This window comes from Acinonyx jubatus, chromosome C1 (assembly GCF_027475565.1).
Source record: "Acinonyx jubatus isolate Ajub_Pintada_27869175 chromosome C1, VMU_Ajub_asm_v1.0, whole genome shotgun sequence".
Taxonomy (NCBI): domain Eukaryota; kingdom Metazoa; phylum Chordata; class Mammalia; order Carnivora; family Felidae; genus Acinonyx; species Acinonyx jubatus.
In genome coordinates, this window is record NC_069381.1 from 209840790 (window position 1) to 209866104 (window position 25315).

The 25315-nt window shown below is 46.1% G+C and overlaps 1 protein-coding gene across 8 annotated transcripts in view; it reads left to right on the top strand.

Annotated features, from left to right (window-relative positions):
• ARMC9 (armadillo repeat containing 9) overlaps window positions 1-25315 on the top strand; it is a 147671-nt gene that overhangs the window by 29042 nt on the left and 93314 nt on the right. For 4 of the 8 annotated variants that reach the window (XM_027048067.2, XM_027048050.2, XM_027048076.2 and 1 more), the window contains 4 exons: window positions 2200-2357; window positions 9087-9185; window positions 20010-20044; window positions 23511-23625. In XM_027048067.2, coding sequence (XP_026903868.1) covers window positions 2200-2357; window positions 9087-9185; window positions 20010-20044; window positions 23511-23625 — 407 coding nt within the window. The remainder of the gene's footprint in view (window positions 1-2199; window positions 2358-9086; window positions 9186-20009; window positions 20045-23510; window positions 23626-25315) is intronic. The other 4 variants (XM_027048059.2, XM_027048080.2, XM_027048073.2 and 1 more) reach the window with 4 other exon arrangements.

The following is a 25315-nucleotide window of genomic DNA, read 5'->3' on the forward strand; positions in this document are numbered from 1 at the left end:
TGCTAGATGTAAACTCATGCCAGATGACTTTTTTTTTTTTTTGAGAGAGCAGACGGGGTGGGGGGGCCATGATTGAGTAAGGGGCAGAGTGAGAAGGAGACAGAGAATCCCACACAGGCTCCATACTGTCAGCACGGAGTGCCCCCCGAAGTGGGGTTCAAGCTCACCCAGTGCGGGCCTTGAACTCATGAACCATGAGATCATGACCTGAGCCAAAGTCAGATGCTTAACCAACTGAGCCACCTAGGCACCCCATGGCCTGAGAACTTTTTAAAGTTATCTTTTAATACTGAGATTTGAAGGATGCTAAATAATAGTAGTAATATTAGTTCATTTTTATGTGATATTTGAGGTTTTAATAGTTAAAATATTTGACTTCTACACATAATTGTAATTGAGATACAGTTCACGCGTGATCCTCATAGCTATTTAGAACACAAATTAAGAGGAATAGATAATTTAGGACAGTGGGGCTCAAACTTGTGATATGCATCAGAGCCATTTGGAGAGTTTGTTGACAATATAGTTTCTCAATCCCCACCCCGTATCCATAAAATCAGTCTCTGAAGGTGAGGCTTGATTATCTTTACTTTTGGATGATTCTGACATGTTTCAAATTTTGCATACTGCGGCTTTAGGGTTTAACCCCTGGTTTTTTCAAGTTGTCTACTTGTATGGAAACATATTTAGGAAATCTTTGACCCCTTTCCATAATAGCTATTACTTATTGATTGCCTCTTGTGGGCCAGAATTGTGCTAGGCACTTTGAGTATATCTGTTTGTTTAATTCTCATACTAACTTGTTTTTTGTATGTATGCTTTTTTCTTAAGTTGAAGTATAGTTGAAATACAGTGTTGTATTAGTTTCAGTAGTGATTCGACAGTTCTGTACATTACTCAGTGCTCGTCAGGATAAGTGTAGTCCCCATCTGTCACCATATAATGTTATCACAGTATTATTGATTGTTTCCCCTATGCTGTACAATCCTCACAATAACTCTTCAGGGTCATTATCATCATCCCCGTTTTATAGGTTAAGAAATGAGATGAGAGAAGTTAAGCGTCTTGCACAAGATTATCCAGCAGAAAGTGGTAGAGTAGCCACTTGAGCCCAGGTCTTTAGGGTTTTCAAATCTCTCAGTGCATGGATGAAATGTGTTCTAAAATGATGACAGTGCCCAATTAGGACAAGAGTAGTTAACTTGGGTTTGGGGGCATCATCATTTCCTTCCATCCAAACTTAGCCTTCTGGGAGAGGGAAAAGGAAGATGGGCCAAAGGAGTGCTGACACTGGATAAGATTTGCTATTCTGGCTGTGTCCAGGGTGGCTTGGCCTTCAAGTGCTGTCCCTGGTGCAGAGTCCCAGAAGAGAACCCTGGAACCTTCCAAGGCTGCCTGCTCTAGGGCCCAGTGGGGTGGTTTGTGCTTTATCAAGCTGGCAGACCGAGCACCTTGAATCTTGCCTAATTCTGGATTCTAGCTTCCTCAGCATTAGGCAAGTAGCCTAACCTTTACCGAAAATGAAGAGCTGGCCTGCAGATACAGATTACCTCCAGACAACCTCACGGGGCAAACACAGAGGAAAAGCTGTAGGTTTGCTTCACCCAGTGTGTGAGCTGGAAGAAATACTGAGTTTGTGTCTTTTACACAGAGAGAGCAACTACAAGAAATTGCATGGGGCTCAGTCAAGGAAATAGATTGTGTGAGGAAAACCAGTGACGATTCAGTTGAACTACCAGAGACCAGAAATTGAAAATCAGTGGTCACAAAGCACTTTGTAATTAAATGTGTCAGGAAATAGAAGTAAAGTGTTGTGTTTTTTTTAATATTTATTTATTTTTGAAGGAGAGAGAGACAGAGAGTGAGCAGGAGAGGGGCAGAGAGAGAGGGAGACACAGAATCCGAAGCAGGCTCCAGGCTCTGAGCTGCCAGCACAGAGCCCGATGTGGGGCTCGAACTCACAGCCGTGAGATCATGACCTGGGTCGAAGTCAGATACCCAACTGATGGAGCCACCCAAGTGCCCCAGAAGGAAAGTGTTAAACACGAATAATATCAAGTTCATTGTGACTGCAGAACATTCTGAAAGCAGGCACAATACTGCCTTGAGAAGAGTATATTTTTTATTTTGTGGGTTTTTTTTGTTTTGTTTTTACTGTTGTTTTGGTTTGTTTTGCTTTAATGTAAATCGTCTTCCTAGAAATGTCGCAGCAGCTCCACCAGCAGCTGATAGAAGCCGAGCGTAGGTCAATGACGTACCTGAAGCGGTACAATAAGATCCAGGCAGACTACCACAATCTCATCGGGGTCACGGCAGAGCTGGTGGATTCCCTGGAGGCCACGGTCAGTGGCAAGATGGTAAGGAAGATCCGCACCTGCTTGCGTGTCTGTTTGGAGCTAAAGCAGTGTTGAGGGCCTGGGCTGTGTTAATGGGATTCCTGGCCTCTTCCGGCCAGTGACACCTGCCCCCGTGCTTCACAAAGCCAGACGTACAAAGGAGACCACGCCAACGTTCCATGCCCATGATTGTGCTGCCCATAGTATTTTGTCCGTCTTTCCTGACATCTTTATTTCTCTACCTTACTCTTCACGTTGGCAAACGGTAAATTGTCTGGCAACAGAAAAAAATAATACGGAGTGGCATAAAAACGAGGGGGAAATATACTGCTGCTATAAAAGAAAGTTACAGATTTTCACATATTGATTTTATATCTAGCCACCTTTCTGAACTCTATTAATCTGATAGATTCTGTTGATTGATACCTCTGTATTCTAGACTGGCAGTCATATCATCTTCAGATACTGATTGTTTTGTTTTATATTATGTTTTCATTATTTGTAATGACTTTTTTTCCTTCGCATAGTGGCATTGTTGACTACGGGACATTATCGAATAATGGGCCTCCTTGTCTTATTCCTGACTTTAATAGGAATGACTCTAGTGTTTCACTTACTAAAAAATTAGAAGTGTAATAAAATCCCTTTGTAGAAATGTACATTTTCTTTAAAAGTGGAATAATTTGGGGCACCTGGGTGGCTCAGTCGGTTAAGCGTCCGACTTCTGCTCAGGTCATGATCTCGCGGTCCGTGACTTCGAGCCCCACGTCGGGCTCTGTGCTGACAGCTCAGAGCCTGGAGCCTGTTTCGGATTCTGTGTCTCCCTCTCTCTCTGACCCTCCCCCATTCATGCTGTCTCTCCCTGTCTCAAAAATAAATAAACATTAAAAAAAATTAAAAAAAAAATAAAAGTGGAATAATTAGCACATGCAATTTTAAGAAATAATGCAGAGAGGCTTGGCACGCTTTGCCCAGTTTCCCCCAAGAGTAACATTTTGCATAACTAGGTTGCAGTACCACAACCAGAACATTGACATTGATCCAGTCTATTGATCTTATTCTGATTTCTCCAGTTTTGTGCTCTTGTGTGTATGTTAGGTTCTGTATAATTTTATTGCCGGTGTAAGGTCGTGTATTAAAAGGACACCTGGCTGGCTCAGTTGGTAGAGCATGTGACTCTTGATCTCAGGGTCATGAGTTTAAGCCCCAGGTTCAGTGTAGACATTACTTAAAAAATAAAATAAAAATTTTTTAGTGACTTAGAAATATGACTATAAAATAATATGTATTATAGAAAATTTTAAAAACAGAGAACTGTGCAAAAATACGATTAAAATTACCTGCAATCGTGTCACTTAGTAACAACACTTGTTAACATTCCACATTTGTCGCAGTGCTTGGCTGCACTAGACGGACTCTGGTTCAGGCAAAGTTTTCTATTTTCCTTAATACCGCATCGTGCATTCTTGAAGACATGAGGTGTTCGACAAGCCTCACCGTTAGCGGCTCAAGTCCATCGTGTAGCAGTGCTGCGCTTCGTATTAATGTCCAGGTTGGACATCGAGGTTGTTTCCAGCTTTTCACTTTCATAAATTATAAACATAGTGGGAGGAGGTGAGCCTCTGCTATGTTTTATATTTTTAAATTTTATTTATTTATTTATTTTTTAAGATTTCATTTTAAGTAATCTCTACACCCAACATGGGCTGAAACTCACAACTCCAGGATCAAGAGTCATATGCTCCACTGACTGAGCCAGCCAGATGCCCCTGTTATATTTTTTTAAAGTTGATTTTCGAGGTTGCAATCTGTGCTAAGGTGCTCCAGGAAGGTTTTGCTGGTCTGGTTCCACTGGGAGTCCTTATCTTTATATCCTTGCCAGTCCTGTCTTTGTGTATTAAAAGGACACCTGTATTTGTTGCAACATTTGTATTTGTATTTGTAAATTTGTCCTTGAGAAGTAGTGTCTCAGGATTGAAATGTACCTCACATTGTTTCCACATGACAGTGAACGTTTTTTATATGCTTCTCTCATTCATTGAATGCAGATTTATTGCAAGCTTACTATGTGCCAGGCCTTCCCCGTTCTAGGCCTGTGGGATACATCAGACAACAAAACAAAGATCCCTGACCTCAGGGAGCATACGTTCCAGTAGGGGCGAGAATAATAAGTAGTAAATATAAGCAGTAGATAATAAATGACATCGTCGTGTGTTAGAAAATGACAAGCGTTGTGAGGAAAAAAAGGAACGGGGCGGAGGGGATCAGAGTACGTATGTCTATGGACAGGGGACAATTTTAACTAGGCAGGCAGGGGGAGCTGCACTGGAAGAGGTAAGGGAATTCGTTTCGCAGCCCTCTGGGATTCTCCCAGAATTCTAGGCCAAAGGAAGAGGATGCAAAGGACCAAAAGCAGAAGTGTGCCTCTCGTGTGCCTCTCCCAGTGAAGGACAGGGAGCGGCACCCAGCAGGTCAGGGCCCCGAGGACCATCGTTAGGATGTGGCTCTACTATGAGTAAACTGGGGAGCGGAATAGGGGGGTGGCGTGGTCTGGCATGCTGTGGAAGGATTACCTGCCTTTGTTTTACAACGGTCCTCGGAGGCCTGGAGGAACCAGGGAGACCGGCAGGAGGGGCTTGCGGTCACTAGGGGAGACCTGGTGGTGGTGGTGGTGATGGCAGCCAGAGCCAGAGAGGTGCCCCTCTGGGTGTGTTATGAGATAGAGCCGATAGTGTTTTGTGCTGGATTGGACCTGGGCGGGGGTTTGGGGGTCAAGCATGACTCCAGGTTTTTGGCCTAAGCTGTGGGAGGGCAGTGGTGCCTCCGGCCACGATGGGGAAGGCCTGGGGTAGAACAGGTTTGGGGGAAATCAGGACTACAGCTGTGGGCATCCCTGTTAAGACACAGGCCATTCAGAATTCATCTTTGGTAAATGTTTTCCTTAGTTTGCTTTTTGGTTTTTAAATTAGTGTTTCTTAAGTTAGTAAAATTGACATGTTTATATCGTCAAATCATTTTATCAGTTTTTCCCTTCGTTCATCCTGCCTTTTCAAAGTGTTAATAAAGGAGCTTTTCCCACTAAAGGAGCTGGAATATTCACATTAATTTTTTTCTGTTGGTTGTTTTGTTTTGTTTTGTTTTAATTTTACTTTTAAATCTTTAATCCACAAGGAATTTATTTTGATAGATGATTTAAGAAAGAAATTTATCCCCCCCACCAGAAAAAAAGATAACCATTTGAGCCAGAACTATTTACTTCTTTCCTCACTAATTTGAATGGCTACCTTTATCATGTAATGGGATTTTAATTTTTTCCATTGATCTGGCTATTCTTAAGCTACTAATGCATTGTGTTTTTTACTATAGTAGCTTTTTAGTATGTTTTAGTATCCTGCGCTGAAAACCTCTCTGTTCGTGTGAAATCATAGCCCGCACACTGCTGAAAGTTGCCTGGTACGGCCATTAGCTGGGGTGGTGGCCACATGCTGAAAGAGGATGCAGAGAGGATAGGCCAGTAAAGATCATGGGGAGGTTTGTAGATCATGCTTAGGAGCCCTTGATTTGTCCTGTAGTTAGTGAGGGGCTTTTGAAATATATACCTTAAAAAATGGACTTTTTAAATTAACTGGTTTTTTTTCAGGTTTAATAATAGCATGTGTTGACATTAATACAGAAAAGTATCAGAAAGAAAACAAACATGGCTTCTATAACCTCTGTTGACAAAGACATGCCCGTGATTAGGAGGTTCAAACAATACAGAAATAAATAAAAAGAAAAGTATTTGCCTTCCTTTGCCTTCTCTCCTATTAAAACATAGCTACCAGAATCCTGGTGTGCCTCTTACAGCCAGAGTTGATGTGACATCAGGGGTGGCATGGTGACCAGAGATGGGCACGTGAGCTCCTGCTGGAGTGCGCGAGAGGCCCGCAGACCACCAGGCAGGGAGAGATGGGGCGGGGCGGCAGGGGCGGGGACTAGACTTGTAACTGGCTTGTTTTTGTTTGTTTGTTTGTTTTTAATGTTTATTTTTGAGAGAGAGAAAGAGAGAGAGACAGAACGTGAGCAGGGGAGGGGCAGAGAGGGAGGGAGACACAGAATCGGAAGCAGGAAGCAGGCTCCAGGCTCCCAGCTGTCAGCACAGAGCCTGACGCGGGTCTCGAACCCATGAACCGCAAGATCATGACCTGAGTGGAAGTCAGATGCATAGCCAACTGAGCCACCCAGGCCCCCCTATAACTGGCTTGTTTTTAATGTAAAAAAAAATACACGTTTGTGGTAACAAATTGGAACAAGTCAGAGTAGTCTATAGTAAGGAGCAAAAGCCCCCTCCCACACGGTTTCTTAGTGTCACTTCTTTATTGGTATTCAAGATTAACATTTGCTTGTGTCTTATTTTAGAACATTTCTAGGCATAGGCGTGTGTGTGTGTGCATGTCTGCATGCGGCCTACGTATACTTGGGATCATATGACCCATTATTCTTCTGAAACTCGCTATTTTACTTTCGGTATATCTTGGAGATCTTTCCACATGGCCACATAGCCCTCATTCCTTTCTAGGCTTGTACATTATGCCATTGTAAGAGTGAATTATAATCCGTCAGATATCTGATGGTGAACGTATAGATTTTGTTTGCTATAACAAAAAAATGTGCCAATGAACATTCTTCTATATACTGTATACCTTTGAAAACAGGTAAGGTAAGATCCTAAGTGTGGAATAGTTAGGTCAAAGGTTATGGGCATTAACATTTTGATAAATGTTGCCAAATGATTTCTCCTGAGACTTCAGCGACGTCTACCCAAATCCCTGGGGGTTTATCTGTATCTGTGTTTATGTCTCCACACACTTGCCAACACTAGACATGATTATACTTTGAACTCTTTCCCAGTTTGGGAAGTAAAACTTGGTGTTCTGAATGTTTCAATTTGCGTTTCTTTAATTATGCATGAGGCTGAATATATTTTCATATATTTGTTGGCCCTTTATACTTAGTCTACTGTCTATTTGTGTCCTTTCCTCATTCACCTGTTTTAAGCAAGAAAGTGACATAGTCAAATTTGCTTGTTAAAGAATTGGTTCTGGTAGCAATTCCAGAAGTCAAAGGAGAAAACAGTTTCAGGAGTAAAGAGTTTATGCAAAGTCTCGGAAGCCACCGAATACTTTAGAAGACTAGAACTGAAAAGTGCCCAATGATTTTGACATAATAGAAGGTCAGTGGTGATGGCCTTTGCCACGTAAGTTTCCACAGAATGATGCGTCTAGAAGCCTAATTGCAGCGTTTTGGGAGGGCCAGGGGAAGTGAGACAGGAAATGTGGGCTGTTCTCTCGAGCACCTTGGCTGTGAAGGAAGAATACTGGGAGGGTGGTTGATAGGTGGAGACCTAGGGTGGAGGAAGGGGAAGGTACTTTTTAAATATGAAATATATTTGGATGTGTTTTTAGGTTGTAGATAATGAAAAGTCGTAAAAGGAAAGGTTAAAAATACAGGATGAAAAAGGAACCTTTACTTTTCGATACTGTGGACATTCAGAGGAAACGGACGTGGGCTGATGGGGGATGTGCCCCCTGGAGATGGGGTGCTGCTTTGTCTGAGTCGCTTCGCACAGAGCTGAGTGTCAAGGGATGAGCAGAGACATCTGCCATGGATGGACAGGGCCTTTGGTGTGTCTGAAGCAGACCAGAAGTTTCCAGTGGGTAGACGGAGTCCCCCAAGGAGAGGAGAGGATGCGGTCCACGTTCCCGGTGCTTTCTAACCCATGAATGGGTGGAGGGGGCCTCACGTGGGGACAGAGTAAGGGTGGGGTAGCGGCCAGTCACGTGACCGTGTGGGGGGTCACCACTCGGCATCAGGAGGCTGAGGAAAGGGAGGTTTCCCTCCCACTGTCAGGCATAGAAAAAAGCCTGGAAGAGAGCAAAGCGGTTAATAGTTACCTCCAGGGATTGGTTTGTAGGGAAGGATGGGACTGGGGAGAGGTTGGGACACTTGTGCATTTGGAAGGTGCATTCTTTTTATAAAAAGAAAAGATGTAAAATGAAAAAGAACAGATCCTGAGATTACTACCTGAGAGGCTGTAAGCCAGTCCTGAGTCACAGTAGCTAATGAGCCGGTGAGAGAAGCAGCCAGAAAGGCCAGAATAGAGTGGCATTGACGGGACGGCAGCAGACTCCCGCCCACAGGCACTCGATACAAGTGCCTCCGTCATTCATTCAGTAAGCACGTACCCAGCCACCTGGCATGTGCCAGGCATACGTGTCATCTCGTTCACCCTGTCACCATGACCCACAGAGGCAGACATAGTTCATTTCACTCGACAGGTCACAAGGCAAGGGGCGGAGCTGCTGGTTTTCCCAAGTCCGGGACTTGAGCCCAGATCTTTAGATTTGAAGGCTAGCATTCTTTCTACCACCCTGTTGGCCCCCTGATTGACTTGATTGCTTGAATTCATACACGCCCGCACAAACGGTTTAAAGTCCGTTCCTTTTGCGTGACAGTGGGAGTACCTCTACTGGAATTAGGTAATTTAAAATATGACAGGCCGTGATCATACCTGTAGCACGTTAGCAGTTTTTTTCTGTCAGGCTCAGGGCTTTAGTGCCCAAGAACCCCTGGGTTAACGCAAAATTCCATCTCTGTACCTTCCAGAAAGCCCAACAAGGGACAGCTCTGATCATTGCTGGGGCCCCTGCTGTCCCTGGGGGAGGGGGGAGTTCGTGCCTCTCACCAGCCGCCCTCCTGTCCTCTTTGCAGATCACGCCGGAGTACCTGCAGAGCGTATGCGTCCGCCTCTTCAGTAACCAGATGCGACAGAGCCTGGCCCACAGCGTGGACTTCACGCGGCCTGGGACGGTAAGGCTCTGTGCCCCGGGTCTGCGCCCCGAATTTAAAACTAGCCTAGGCGCGCCTGGGTGGCTCAGTCGTTGGGCATCCAACTTCAGCTCAGATCATGATCTAATAGACTTTAGCCTAACAAAAACAACAACAAAAAATGAAAGGGCGACGGAAAATAACATTCAGGAATCTGCATTTCAGCTGGCTTCAGGGATCCGTAAACTCCCAGAAGGAAAAGGACGCTGTGTTTGAAGAGGGAGCAGCTGGGAGCTGGCCTCCTAGGCGTGGTGGGAGAGAGGCACGGTCTGCTCTTCCATTTGGAGCCCTTTGGTGCCAAGGGCTGGTAACAGTTATCAAATCAATAGGAAAGGAAGGAAACGTCTTTCTTTTTTTAAGAAATTACTGCCATATTGGAAGCTATACAGTCGAAGCAGGCACTCTCTTCTTTTTCTCATTTAACTTTTTCCTTGGAATAACTACAAACTTAGAGGAAATCGCAAAAATAGCACAAAGGACGCTCGTATACCCTTTACCCAGATTCGGTGACTGTTGGCATTTTACCCATTTGTCTACTTTCTCTACACACACACGGACACACACAGGCACACTCACACACACACACACACACACACACACACACACACACACACAGTTTGCTTTCTGAGCCATTTGAGAATAAATTACATATACCATGGCCTTTTACTCCTAAATACTTCAGTGTAGAGTTAATTTCTTACTAGAAGTATTCTCATGTACAAGGATCCACTTCAGTAAGTTTAATATTTTATGATACTCTTACCTAATCTGTGCATTTTCCAATTTTGTCAGTTGTTCCCCCGTTTAAAAAAACAGGACATTTCTCTTTTAGTGTTTCATATTTTCTCACTATTCGATTCAGGGTTTGCATCCCAAGGCAAAATATTACATAGGTGATATCATGTCCTTAAGATATAGCTCATCTGGAGGCAGATGGTGTTGAGTTGGGGTTCTTAACCATGAGTATACCCATGTCTCCTCAGGATGTTTTCAAAGGTCTCGAACCCGTGTTCCTGGGGCTCACCCCAGCCTGTTGCCTGGGCCCCAGGCTGAATGGTAGAGCCAGATCTGTACAATTGGGAAGAAAGCACCAGGGGATCCTGAGCCGCCTCCCCCCCCCCCCCCCCCCCGGCCACCATGGGTCAGAGCCACAGCTTTTAATTAAGGGGAAGAAGGGTCTGCACATTAATATTAGGGTCTTCATAAACAGAGACATTTTTTAGTTATTAAGAAAAAATTTCTAAGCTACCTCATTCTCAAGTCGGTTTGAAGCAGCCTATTGAGAAAACACAAATATGAGAAATTGGAAAGAAATAAATTGTGGTTAGAACTCACGGAAACAGAAAGTAAAGTAGTGGTTGCCAGGGGCTGGGAGGTGGGGGAGGTGGGAGATGTTGGTCAAAGGGTGTAACTTTTGGTTATCAGATGAATAAGTTCTGGGGATGTAATGGATAGCATGGTGGCTATAGTTAACAGTGTTATATACTGGAAAGTTACTAAGAAAGTAGATCTTAACATTCTCACCACACACAAAAAAGTATGTGAAATGATGGATGTGTTAACTAACCTTGTTGTGGAAATCATTTCACAATGTATACATGTATCAATTCATCACTTTGTACACCTTAAAAGTACACAGTATTATATGTCAACTACATCTCAGTAATGCTGGGGTCGGGGTGGCAGGGAGAGGGGCAGAAATGGTGGTTAAGAGAAAATGAGGGTAGGACAACACAAGTAAGCCATGGCTACGGCTAGTACAAAACAGAAGCTGCTGTATGGCCGCAGAAGCAGGCACACACCCAGCTCTGAGCTTCCTAGCGGCCCGTGCAACAGGGGCATGTGAGCAGTTACATGATATACTTAGGAGGAAAGAGAGATGCTTATGTAATGTTTATTGCATATATTTGTGTATTTCACTGCATCTAAGACAACATACGGCCTGCACACGCAACCTAGGAAGCCCAGCAGTGAAGTGAGTCCCCGCGAGTCATGTTCCCCAAACAGACCATTCCTGTGCCACTGATGCGCTCTCTGTGCCCTTTAGACTGTCAGCTTTGTTGTGGATCTTCACAGAAAGGACACAGTAACATGGTGGAGAGCGAGTGTCCTTGATCCCATCGCCCAGCTGCTCACAGAAGTCTTGTAGAGCTGTTGGTTGTGGTGGCTGCACCACACATGGGCACGTGGTTATAGAAGCTGCACAGTCTGTGCTTTAGGATGCGGCCCCGGGGATTGTAGCCTGCAGAGAACTTCGGGAACCAGCCATTTGTGAGTGTGTGGCGGTGGGGAATCCACCATTTTTAAATGTCAGTAAAGCACGCAGAGACATCGGAGTTTCAGAAAATTAACTGCCCCGGGTGCCTGGGTGGCTCCGCTGGTTAAAGGTCCAACTTTGGCTCAGGTCATGATCTCACGGTTCATGAGTTCGAGCCCCGCCTAGGGCTGTCTGCTTTCGGCACAGAGCCCACTTCGGATCCTCTGTCCCCCCTCTCTCTCTACCTCTCCCCCACTCACACACACATATACACAGAGTCTCTCTCTCTCTCTCAAAAATAAATAACCATTTAAAAAATTTTACTTCCCTTAGGGCCCTCCAGGATGAGGAGCTTCAAGCCACATCCCTGAGGACTGGCTGAGTTGACCCTGTGTGTACCCTGTATGCTTAGCTGTAAGTCAGCTAAGAGCAGAGCTTACCAAAAATGATGGCTTTCTGGCAGTAATTAGCATAGCAGGGTCTGTGTCTAATAGAGCCATTCCTTTCCTCCCTGCCTTACACTTATTAGTTCAGCAAATACTTTGTGTTTTTCAGGTCTGTGTTATAAAATCCCATCCTATCTACACATACAGGTATCCTTATATTTCCATTTTCTGTTGTCAGAGTGATGCATCCGGCTTATTTAAAATGGATATCATGTTAATAAGGAGCAGTTTAAAAAAGGGAGGGAGGCACACCATAGCTGATATTTTGTCCCATGAGACATTAATTTTTTGTCAACAGACTACTGCTACCGTCCTTCCTGCTTACAGTTGTATTAAGGTAGAGATTCCAGGCCTTAGAAACCAGAGGAGAGATCATGAGCTCTGCTTGTCTTACTTCCTAACCATTTTTTTCCTCTGAGTCACTGACTTAGGAACAGACAATAAAAGCTACAAACAGTCTTTTATTATTCCCATAGATTTCTCTAGACGATAAAGAGTGGATATGAGTCATTGCAAAAGTAGAACATTGTTGGAAAAGTATAACAGTGGTGGACTAAGATGTCTGCAGTCCATACATAATATCAGATTTATAAGGGATGGAGAGGAAATGAGGGTGCAGTTTAGAGGGGTGCCTCGTGGTCGAACAGTAGGATTGAGAAGAGACGCATTGCTTTCTTACTTGCCAGGACCATAAGTTCTATGCTAGGTCCGAACAGAATGCCATCAGTTTCAAGATAAAGAGGTAGGCATGAATCAGCTTCCTTTTTAGCGTGATCCTTGATCAGCTCCTCCTCAGTGTCGGTCGACCTTGAGTGTTTGAATTCACTGTCCTCTGTAAAGGAGCTGGGCCAGGCCCATCACAGCACTGCTGGTATCCATAAAGTTTAGTACATTTGATACTGGTTTTTAAATCTGGCTGTTAAGAATCTGGCCTCTGCAACCTGTCTCGCTGTTGAAAGTTCAGGACTCAGTAAATAACACTCTTCTGACCCCTGAGTTCTGAACCACTTGAAAAGTAGGACAAAAGAACAAAGGAAAGAGGAGCTGACAATATTGCCGTCAACTCTGATGAAGCTTATACGGGAGAATGTGGATTTTATTTGTAGACAGATGGGCGTCCTGCATTTAAATCCTGGAATTCGAGAAATGTGACTACCCAGTCACGTCCAGCTCTGGCCAAGCCCCTCTCCTCCACCAGCACCACAGGCGGCGGGGACCTGCAGGACTGACCTCTGCTCCCTGGGGGGATGGGGGGCGCTTATTCCCTCTGGGGAAGCAGGGAGCAGGTCGGTGCATGCCCAGTCCACTCCCAAACCCACCAATCCAGGAAGTCAGCCCTGCAGCAGGGGGATTATGCTGGTGCAGGACCCTGCAGAGGAGATGCCGAGAGTGGGGCCTAGTTCATGCCCAGAGAACTGTGTCTGAACCTCCACTCACATTAGCGGAGCTGGCGGTCAAATCCAGATGTTCCCAGGACTAATAATGACGGGATTGATTTTTTGGAAAGAGAACTCTCCCAGGTGACCTCTTCTAGCTTGATTGCCTGTCGCCACCCCAACCCCAGGTGCGTCATTCTTCAGTCCTCACCAACTCCGGCTCCAAACTATGGGGCTGAGTATCCGCCGGGATACAAGATAAATCTGATTCTATATTCTCAGTCATCTGATAATCGCAAGAAGAGAAGCTTCTCCCTCAGGGCACAAGTGGTAGGGATTTTTTGTTTTCTTTTTTTTCTTTTTTAGTGTATTTATTTTTTGAGAGAGAGAAAGAGAGCAGGGGAGGGGCAGAGAGAGAGAGAGAGAGAGAGCGGGCGAACCTCAAGCAGGCTCTGCACTGTTAGCACAGAGCCAACGCAGGGCTCGAACTCAAACCACGAGATCATGACCTGAGCTGAAATCAAGAGCCGGATGCTTAACCGACTTAGCCACCCAGGTGCCCCTGTTTTCTAAGACTGCACAACCGATACACAAATGTGTTCACTGGAAAATACATAACAATCTAATAGTAAAGTAAACATAAACCCCACGTCTCCCTCACACTCACCCCATCTCCTCTCCCTCCATAGGTAACCCTGTTGACTGCTTCCTCTTCTTCCTTCCAGACCTTTAAAAGTTCTGTAGAATTAAGGTGTTTATTTTACAGTTCACTCTGCAACTGTCTCTTTGAACTTGGTACATTTTAAAGAATTTTCTGCGTCCTTCTGGGTTTACTCATCTTTTCCTTATCTTTTAGAGTTTTAACACGATACATTTGACCGTTCCTCTGGTAAACCTCAAAGTGGCTTTTCCATTTTTTGCTGCTTCCAGTAGTGAGGCAGCACACGCCTTTGTATGGCACAGAACAGCCTGTGAAAGCGCCATGGTTTGTCTCTCTCCTTACTCCTCTGTGTGTGCTGGGCAGGCATGAATGCAGAGACACCCCAGGAAAGGAGCACCGGGGCTGATGCGGGAGAGGCAGCGTCCAGCCCAGGGCAAGAGTGGGGCTGGGGATGAGCTGACCATGATACAGAGTCCGGGGCATAGCCCCGTGAGCGAATCCCAAGCCCCTCCTAGTGGTACCTGTGCATTTTGGGGTTCATTGGCTGGGGAGGTTTCCCTTTAAATGCATCCTTATTTGGAAAAACGGCCCACTTGGGAATTAACCCTTTTCTCAAAACTCCCAAGGAAACCGCATTGGGAGAATAAGTTAAAATACCACCAGGTGTGATTGCATTCTATATATTCAAGACCCCAGACACGTGAATCTTAGAAAGCATTTACTTCAAAATCAGCCATCTTTCTTAGTGCTAAAACCCTACAAGGCGCCGGGACGTGGCGGTGACCCTTTCTCGGGGTGGCCTCGTGCAGTTGCTCAGGAAACGTTGCCGTGGCATGCTCCTGCCGAGGAGGGTGCTTCCTACAGCTTCCTGTCGTGCGGACGATGGCTCTGGCTTGAAGTTCGGCACCTTCAGCCCTTACGTTCTCCATTCCATAGCTTTCTGAAGTCTTGGCGAGATGCCTGCCCTTTGTCGGCGTCGCCACTGCATCTCAGGCAGGCTTTCTGGGTCTAGTGCTCACTGTCTTGAGGAGGAGTTGCCGTCCTCGCTCACCTCTCCCTGCCACACCTCGTGCCCAGTGCCCATCGTGTACCTGAACTGACCCTGGTGATGTGAGGATGGACCACCTCTGATCTCAGCCACTTGCTGGGACCATGATTGGCAGAGAACGTACCGTTAGCTCAGATTTTTCTTCTGACTTCCAGACCCAGACTCACGAGCCTTTTCTCTGTGAATGTGTGACCAGCACATCATTTCCGTGTCCAAAAGCAGGCTCGTCCTTTCCTCCAAACAGGTGGTCTCCCCTCCTGTGCTTCCTGTCTCGGTGAATGACACTCCAGAGAACACCTGGGAATCATCGAAACCTCTTCCCTCTCTTTTGCCCCATGGTCAGGCTGTCCTTGGGATCTGAGTGGCTTCCTCCCTCCTGCCCCACCTCTTCGTTGATTTGGGTTTGTTGAGGCTCTTCCTCTTTCTGTCCTGGCTAAAGCAACGTTTCCTAACCGGTCTCAGTCTCTGAGCTCTTGCCTGGCTGATACTCCACACAAGTGCAGGGGTGACCTTTCTGGTTGTGTTTTATTTATTTATGCCCTCAAGTTTCGGGAAGGATTTAGGTACATCCAGTCATCGATCATGTTACTGTCTTGCTTAATACCTGTCATTGACCCAGGTCCCAAGTGCTCAGCGTGGGGTGCACAGCCTTCTGTGACCCAAGGCCCATCCCTCTCCATGTTCAGCTGTGCTCACAGAAAGCCCAAGAGGCCCCAGCACCGTCCCCGGCACCTCCCCACGGGGGCGTGTTGCCGTGCACCTTGCCTAGCCACCCCGCCCCCCCCCCCCCCACCTCAGATGCCCACAGGCTACAGGGTGCTGAGGCAGGGCCAAGGATGAGGCCCTCAGTGGCCCGGAGAGGCTCCTGCCCGAGAAGTTTTGGAGGACGTGACTGGCACTTTCAGAAACCGGGGCACTCCCACTCCACATACATACCTAGCACCATTCCCAAATGGGCACTGTGTTCCAGCTCAGCCTCCCCTCCTGCGTTTCCCCCTGCAGTCCCGTGTTGTGCAAGCACCCCTTCCTGTTCCACAGCTGGTTGTGGCGGCCTCCCGCCTCCTGTGGCCTCTTCTGTCCCGTGGCTAAGGCGTTTCCTCATGCCTCCCACTGTGGTTGTTTGACCTCTTCCAGGTCACCTCTCCCTGAGGCCGCTCGCCAGAGGGGCCTGCCTTCACCATTCAGCTGTCCAGCTGTCCGGCTGTTGTCCCAGGGCCTGGGAGGGAGGCTGGGGGCAAGTGGGCCTGGCCTTAGGTTTCCAGCCCCAAACGGTGCCTTCCACGAAGTCAGGGCTCGGCGGCTGCTGTGGGCTTCAAGCCACGGCCCCTTCTCTCCCACCCTCCGGGGCTGCACGCGCCTGCCTGTGGAACAGCCTTTTCCAGAGCAAGTGCCTAGAAGCACTAATCCCACAGCCTTTCCCCGTCCCCAGAGCCAGCCGCTGATGTATTAAGTTTGAGATGTGCTGTGTTCTGAGACGCTGAAGACCCTTGAAGAGTCCGGCCGGCACGTCTGCAGACGCTTTTGACCAAGGGACGCTTCGTCACGTTACACCTCATACTGCATTCTCGAAACACTGTCTGACGTCACATGTCCTGGCAGAGCTCCTCATCCTGCTGTTGTACGTCCTCGCCCCCACCGCGTGACCCCTGGCTTCGAGAGCAGTCACAGCTGAGAGGTCCGGGCGCAGGTGCCTCGCCCGCAGCGGAGCAGCGATGGAGGCATGACGCTGCCGTGTTATCTCTGCGTGGGCAGAAATTCCTTTCTCGCATATTCAGGGAGTCCCGAGAGCCTTGCCCTGAGCCTGGCACAATGTAGGTGCTCAGTGAAGAATTGATGGCTCAGGATATTCGTTCTGCGGGCTTACACCTGCACTTTGAAGGGTTCATACTGTGCTTCCTCAGATGGGAGACCACCCCCTGTCCATTCACCTGTCTGCCATGGAGCACATGGCTTCCCTCTGGTGCTCCCCGCCCACAGAGGCCTTTCCGGAAGCTCCCAACAGAAGGTCTGGAAATCACACAGTGCCCAGTGGGGCTGCATCAGGGCCTCTTTGGCAACTCCTTGGCAAGGGGATCCATTCTGGCGCTTGTCCATCGATGTCCACAATCCATTGTTAGCTCGTGAGAGAAATTATTATTATTCCGACTGTGACTGATGACCCTGGAGCTTCTCCCGTCTTTCTCCTCCTGAGTTTTTCTTTGCCGTCCACACTGGCTACACACAGAGCAGCACCCACGGTTGGTGGCAATGACTTTTAGAAATCTAGTCCAAAGTAAGGTTTGGTCAGAAGATTGGAGCACAGCCCCTTTGGTGCTTGAGTGTTACTATTAATACCTCCGTACAGCGGGTAGGAAGCAGCAGCTATATATAGATAGATCTATATAGGTAGATATATATATCTATATAGAGATAGATATATCCTATTGTGAGTTCTCCATTCCCTGGGCAAGTTTATCCTCAGGTATCACTGTTAAGGTCAATACCAACTTCATAACTTAAAACAGAGCTCAGTACTTCCCAGCTCTGCCAGCCCTGTGGGGGGGGGGGGGGGGAGGGGAGGGTCTGCATCGATAGGCAGAAAGGAAGGGGGAGCAGTGCTCTTTCTGTGTGCTCTCTTGGGGGTCCACATCCAATGGGGCCGTTACTGCCACCACTTGCCAATAAGGCACTGAGAATTATTGATCATTGACTCTCCCCATTGGATTGTAAGCTCTCTGAGAAGGGGGCTTTGCTTTTTTCACTGGGGTATCTCTGTGCCTCACCGAGACCCAGCAGGTGGGAGGGAATCAGTAAGGACTCACTGAATGAATGAAATAGCACAAAGTCCTCTCTCTTTAAGAGCATGCAGGGCCTTTCTTCCCCCAGCTCATCTTTTCGGGGTTTTTTTGTTTTTTGTTTTTACTTGATTGGATAATAAAATCTCAGTAATGTTTAACACACTGCCTTTTTAGTTATTAGTGTTTTTCAATTAATTTCTTCACAGGGCAAATAGAATGCTACAGAGTTTAGCAAAAGAGAAACGCTGTTTTAAAAGATAGAAAGGGGGTGCCTAGCTGGCTCAGTCAGAAAAGCATGTGACGCTTGATCTCGGGGTTGTTTGTTTGAGTCCCATGTTGGGTGTAGAGATTACTTAAAATCTTTTTAAAATAAATGATAGAAAACATTTTCTTAACTGAAGAAAGGGGTGGTGTTGATGAATTTTATTTGTGGATATATGATTAGTCGACAACACTGATTTAAAAATATCTTTATTTTGTGTATACATTAGCCTGATATTTTAACATGGTTATGCCCTTATTTGACTCACTGTTTTGGCTTCTTAGTCTTCTTAATGTGTTGGATGAGTAATTTAGATGACATTTCAAACTTATTTTCTGAGCTACTTGCTATTTAAGCCAATGACAGAAATAGGCATTTCCGTTAATTACCAAAAAAAGTCAAGGGTTAAAAAATATAAAACATGGTCATGAGCCATTTAAAAATGAGGTTTGCTGTCTCCAAGATGGGGATCTGTGTGGCCTGTAAATACTACACAGTAGAAGCAGTAGAGACCGGAGTTCTCAGCCAGGGCCAGTTTATTAAATTTATTAAATTAGTCAAGGATTCTGGAGAGCCCATTTGGGGAGATCAGTCTTCATTCATTCATTCATTAAATTTGATCACGTGCCTCTGTATGTCCAGGCACTGTAGCAGGTGCTGGGTACATATATTGAGGGTTACAGAACTCCATGTCTACTGAAGGAGAAAGGCACAGAAATAATTGTAAAATTGTCACAGTTCAGTGTGCTAAGTGTGGATAATGACCATTTGAGAGCTGTTGTGACACAGAGAGGATTGAGTGCCACCACCTGCCCCTTCAAGAATGGCTCTATGGAGGGCTGAGATTTCTTGTCTTCTCCTCTACTTAACTTTTTTTCCTGGAGTTCCTTAAAACCTAGTCCAGGGGCGCATGGGTGGCTCAGTTGGTTGAGCGTCCGACTTTGGTTCAGGTCATGATCTCACGGTTCATAGGTTCAAGCCCCTCATCAGACTCTGTGCTCTGAGCCTGCTTCGGATTTTGTGTCCCTTTGTCTTTCGGCCACTCCCCAGCTCACGCTCTGACTCTCTCTCTCTCTCTCTCTCTCTCTCTCTCTCTCAAAAATAAACACTAAAAAAACAAAACAAAACAAACCTAGTCCAAACGTTATGTCACTTTACCTGCAAATAATTCAATGTATATATCCAACGGCTAAGGGCTTCACAAAACAAAAACCAAACATAATTATGATGCCAAATACAATTGGCACTAATTCTTCAGTATCACACAGTATCAGCGAGTCCATATTCATATTGCCCTTATTTGCTCAAAATGTTTTTTTACAGTTGGTTTGAGTTGGTCCAAGTAAACGCCACACACAGCATTTGGTTTTTTGTTTCTCAAGTCTGTTTCAGTACATGTTTAATACAGCATTGTTTGTAGTGGCAAAAACAAAACAAAACAAGCCATGAATGGAACAATGTTGAATGTCCATAAAGTAGGCAGTGATCTGGCCTATAAATGAGACGAAAGGGGAATGGAGTGGGAGGGGGATTTTTCTATAAACACCTCTATAGTGTTTGACTTGGTACAAAGTGCATGTTATTTTTATACTCAAAGAGAAAACCTTAGTAAAGAAAAAATCAGGATAATAAAATGACTTTCATTGCTTTTGTTCTCTATGATATCCGACTAGGCAGCTTTAAGTGCCTCTTGAATTTGGTCCGGGGGGACCCACTCATGTTTTTATGGAGTATTCCTTGGAGCAGAGCCACAATGAACCAAGTGTTGTAGGCGGCTTGGGAAATACATCAGTAGTGTGTTGCTTAACTTCAGTTTGGGCTAATTTTTAAATCATGTATGATTATGGCTGGAGAATCCTCAGGGATCAAAAACTTTGCAAATCTGTTGATTTTATGTGAGTAAAGTGATTTAGGATTAATGCATTGCTCTCCCTGTTTAACACAGCCTCTCTTCTTTTGTTTCCACACCCCACCCCCAGGCTTCAACCATGTTAAGAGCCTCCTTGGCACCAGGGTAAGTCATTGCCCTTAGGAGCTGTTATTATGGAGAACAGCCCTGGGTAAAACTAGAATTCAAAGTAACTTTAGTAAACATTCATCTTAACAGCGTAGCTTAGAGGAGTGCCTTTGATTAGCTAGACCTCCAGTCTAGCTGGATATTAAAGGAAGTGCCAGTAATTATAAGCAAGATTATTAAACTAGAGGTATTTTTTAGTATTAATTCTACTTATTTTGGAGAGGTAGCATCAAATGGAAAAATTCATTGAATTGTTCCCATGATATTGTATAGAATCTTCTGTCATAGGGCAGTCAGCAGAGTGGTGCAATGTCTGAATTTCATGATCTCTGCTGGCTCACACTATGACCAGGGCCACAGGATAGCTTTGTCTAGGCCTGAGCATTCCTACCCACATCAGTTAGGTTGTCACCCGTGTGGGGGTCGGATGCAAGGGAGCTTCACCGGGCATGTATGTTGCAGTAAAAGGAAGTTGAGAACCTTTAGCAAAGGCGCGAGGAGTAAAGTGGCTTCTGTTGGCCCCCTGAGCCCCCCTCGTTATGGGAGTTCGGGGGATACTCTCAGATGACTCAAACACCTGAGAGAGACACAGCCTGCCTCCTCCCTCAGTCCTGCCTGAGTCTGACACTGACCCTGCACTTTGTTCCCTTCAGGTGGTGGCTGTATAATGTGATGCTTATGAGCACAGACTGCCGGGGCTAAAATCCCACCTCTGCCACTGGCTCTGTGACCTTGGACCACTTATGTAACTTCCCCATGCCTCAGTCTCCTCACTTGTAAAATGACACTAATAATAACTTTCTTATAGGATTATTGTGAGGATAAAAATGAGTCAATATGTATAAAGCACTTAGTACAGTGCTGGGGATTTAATAAACTCCTTGGGTGTTTGTTAATGTTATTCCCAACGGTATAAGAAGCAAGGTCACCTGCAGAGAGTAAAGGGGGGTGGTTGGTGGAGGGGCTTAAGAGGACAAAGGAGAAGGTAGGACACAGTTTTCTTGGACAGTGGGAGAGTGGCTGGACTGTAGAAATGTGGGGTTTCTCAGCAACTTAGTTGGCAATAAATTCAGCCGGTAATATTGCCGTGATGGGCGAGTAACTGTGGCCCGCATGTGACAGGGAAGTGCTATTTCCAGCCATAGGAAGTACCCCAGCTATAGGACAATTTCAGACTTGGCTTTACAGATGGCACTTTTTTGTCTAGAACAAGTTCTGGTTTAAATTTCAAATTAAAAAATCTTTTTTTCATTTTGAAATAATTTCAAGAGCTACAGATATTGTACAAAGAATTCTCCTATACCCTTCACCCAGATTCCCCATGTTAATATTTGACACAAGCCCAGGGCAGTTATCAAAATCAGAGAATTAACGCTGGTACCATACCATCTAATCTACAGGCTTCGCTCACGTTTTACCAGTTGTTCCGTTATGTCCTCTGTCTGGTCCAGCATTCAGTCCAGGATCATATGTTGATGTGGTTGTTGTGTCTGATTCCTTTACTGGAAATCATTCCTTAGTCTCTGTTTTTCATGGCCTTGACACTTTTGAAGAATACTGGCCAGTCATTTGTCATCGAAATTTTTAAAGTAGTCTGTGTTCATTTTTAAACACAGTAGTATCTGTCTCAGGAAAATAAGTGTCAAAATAGTGTGAACATGTGCGTGGCTCAACTGTTTGATGTACAAAATAGGACACACTCCTCCCAGGAGTGTTTACTGAGATCTCATTTGTGGCCCTGTTTTCTGGCCTTTTTCCCTGGGCCCTTGAAGAGGATTCCATTTTGGCTTTAAAAATTTTACATTTAAAAAAACTAGCACGGGGGCACTTTGGTGACTCAGTCGGTTAAGTGTCCGACTTCGGCTCAGGTCATCATCTCGAGGTTTGTGAGTTCGAACCCCGCATCAGGGTCTGTGCTGACATCTCGGAGCCTGGAGCCCGCTTTGGATTCTGTGTCTCCTCCTCTCTCTGCCCCTCCCCTGCTCATGCTCTGTCTCTCAATAATAAATAAACATTAAAAAAAAAAATTTTTTTTTAAACTAGCAGTTAGGGGTGCCCGACTGGCTCAGTCAGTAGAGCATGAAGAAAACTGACAGGGTCCTGAACACTGTCTCCCAGAGGTATTCCCTCAGTTTCTATCCCACCCTTCCAAACTAAGGAAACGAGTGAAATAGGTGAAGGAGACCGAGAGATACAAACTTCCACTTACAAAATAAAAAGTCCTGGGATGTAATGGACGGCACAGGAACTATAGTCAATAATATTGTATTGCCAATTTACAAGTTGCTAAGTAACTTCAAAGTTCTCATCACAAGAAAAGGCGTGGGAACTTGGTATGGTGACAGAGGGCAGAGAGACTCAGTGCGGTGACCATCTCGCACTGTGCGTGAGTCATCATGCTGTTTACCTGCAAGTAATATAACGTGTCCCCGTTACACTTCAGTGAAAAGCAAAAAGAACTCTTCGTTTTTGCGTCTTTTCACCCAAGTCCTCCTGAGCCCCCAGTCAGTGTTGTGCAGTTAGTGTTGATAATAGTATTAATGTTCCGTGCACAGGATCGGGAGAACCATATTTTTGTTTTGCTTTTGGTTTTTACTTGTTTTATGGTAAACTAATTATAACTCCCCAGGGAGTTGAATCCCCAGGCCCCCAGTGGTGGCCTCTGTGACGAGTGTGAGATGAAAGCGAGGAGGTGAATGTTGCTCCAGTCCCGTAAACCAGACCATAAGCCTCGCTCCCTTGTCACTCGTCCTCCCTTCTGTCTAGTCCCCTCCTGTTCAGCCAGGCAGACAGTCAAGACCCTGGGAAACCTGGCTTCCCCCCGGGGCTTGCCTGGAGTGCTCTCAGCCAGGGTCTGCCAACTGTCCTGCTTGCTGCCCGTCTCACAGGCGGGAACCCGCGCTACCTCCTGGCACACCCCTGCGCCTGCTCAGGGGTCAACCATGACTCTTCACAGGTGTTTCTGAACCCCGGTCCGTCCTTCCCCCGGTTCGGTTCCTCGGGTTCGAGAGGCACAGTGACCTCGGGTTTTTAGGAAGAACGCTCGGCCCTGCTGACGCTAATAGTTTTTGGGCTTTGCTCCAGATTCTAAGGAGGACATTGAGCGCTGCAGCAAGTGCTGGGGCCTCCGAGGAGATTTCATCCCTGTCGGTTGGAGCCCAGGCCTAAAGGGAATGTAGTGGTTTCTAAACCTGGTTAGGCAGGGACTCCTCGTTTTGGGGAAGATGTTAAAACCCCAGTACGTACCACAGGAGAGACAGAGCCGGGCTCGTTGACGCCGGGGGGGGGGGGTCGGAGCCTAGAACCAGCCCTGTCTGTGGAAGCCTGGACCTAGTTCCGGGAGCACAGAAAACAGCCGGGCCACCGCTAGCCTGTGCAGCTCGAGACGGGGTCCCGATACTCAGGAGGTATAATGAACATGCCCTTTTGCCCTTTTCTTTCTCTTTGAACTTGTGTTGCCCAGTAGGAAGCTGAAGGATGTCCCATTGCTGCCCTCCTTGGATTATGAGAAACTGAAGAAGGATTTGATTTGGGGGAGTGACCGCTTGAAAGCCTTCTTGTTGCAGGCTCTGCGCTGGGTACGTACCTTAAGGGGGAAAAAGGCCATGCTAGTTTTCTTGGCTGGCTAGCTAGCTCAGGTGTATCTTGTAACCCATCTACTAAAAATCTGTCTTCACGCTGCCTGCTGCCACCAACAACCTCTCAGGATCACCTTGCCTCTTTGTAAAACCCCTGTGTTGACATCACAGTTGCCATTGCCTTCCCTCGGTCATTTGACATAGGAACCGTCTTTCTTTTTCTTTCTTTCTTTCTTTCTTTCTTTCTTTCTTTCTTTCTTTCTTTCTTTCTTTCTTTCTTTCTTTCTTTCTCTTTCTTTTTAATGTTTATTTATTTATTTTGAGAGAGAGAGAGAGCCCCCAAAATATGCAGTTTCAAGACTGCCCCTGCTGCCTGGTCTCGAGCCACACTCCTGGCCAGCGCGGTCGGCGTGTGAGCGCCCAGAGTCATTCTGACGTGACAGCTTCACCAAGACTTCTGCATTCAGGCATTGCCGCGTGGCCATTGGGGCAGACAGCAAGGGTGGATGCTGATGAACCAGTCTTTAAGGGAAGCAAAGCCCAGTCTTCACACTGGTCCCAGTTAAGCCAGTGGTTCGGGCTTTTTGGTCTCAGACCCCTTTACGCTCTCAGAAATTACTGAGGACCTAAAAGCCTTCAGTTTATGTGAACTTTATCTACAAACATTTATAATATTAGAAATGAAAACTGAAAATGTTAAATATTACTCCATTTAAGATGAACAATGAACCCAGAACATAACATAAATGACACCTTTTTTATAAAAAACTATTTTCCGAGCAAAAAAATTAATAGGAAAAGCAGCATCCTTATACATTTTTGCAAATTTCTTTAACGTCTGGTCTGATGGAGGACAGCTGGATTCTTACATCTGCTCCCCCATTCGATTTGTCACAGTGTCACCCTTCATACAGCCTCTGAGACATTTACTATGAAAAAGATAAACCGTATGTTAGTATTATGAAAACAATCATGACCTTGTAAGCTCCCTGAAAGGGCTTTGAGGACCCGTAGGGTTCCCAAGATGACACTTTGAGAACTACAGGTCTAGGCCAGTGCTGGTTGGCTCTTTAAATGATCCGTTCTAACTTATCCTGTAATCGTGTCGGACTCCTCATGGATCCCTGAATCTCAGGTTATGTTGCCATCAAAATGCCTTTGAGCAATTTCCCGGTCTCTGGGTGGAAAAAGGCCGCCTCACTTGCTCTTCTGATGGTTGGTGGTGCTTCCTGGAATGTGGTCTCGAGGCGTGCTCTGAGGATGACTCTAGCCTCAGCGGGAAGAGTCCTGCGATCAGTGGTGATGCCTGCCTCAGCTGACGAGGTGGGCAGCGGGAGTAATCTCGGGGGGCCATCCGTGCCCCAGATGTCGCCTCTCTCTGCTCAAGTCAGCAAGCCCTTTCCTTGGCTGCTAGATTGTCTGCCCGGCACGTCCTCACAGTTCGTGCTGCTGGGCTCTTGGTGAGACAGGGTAGTCCTTGGCTGAATGAATGACGTTGTCACAGAATAGTCAGGAAAAGTAAACCTGTGTCTTATGATTTTGTCTGTGTCCCACTCCAGCCCAGCAGCCCTGCATGTGACACTCTTGGCACACCCGCCTTTAATAGAGTGCCCTCTCCCCTCAGGGCCTCCTGCTTGGCCACAGTGGGTCCAGCCTGTCAGCGACACCTGCCTCCGGAGGCCTCCACCTT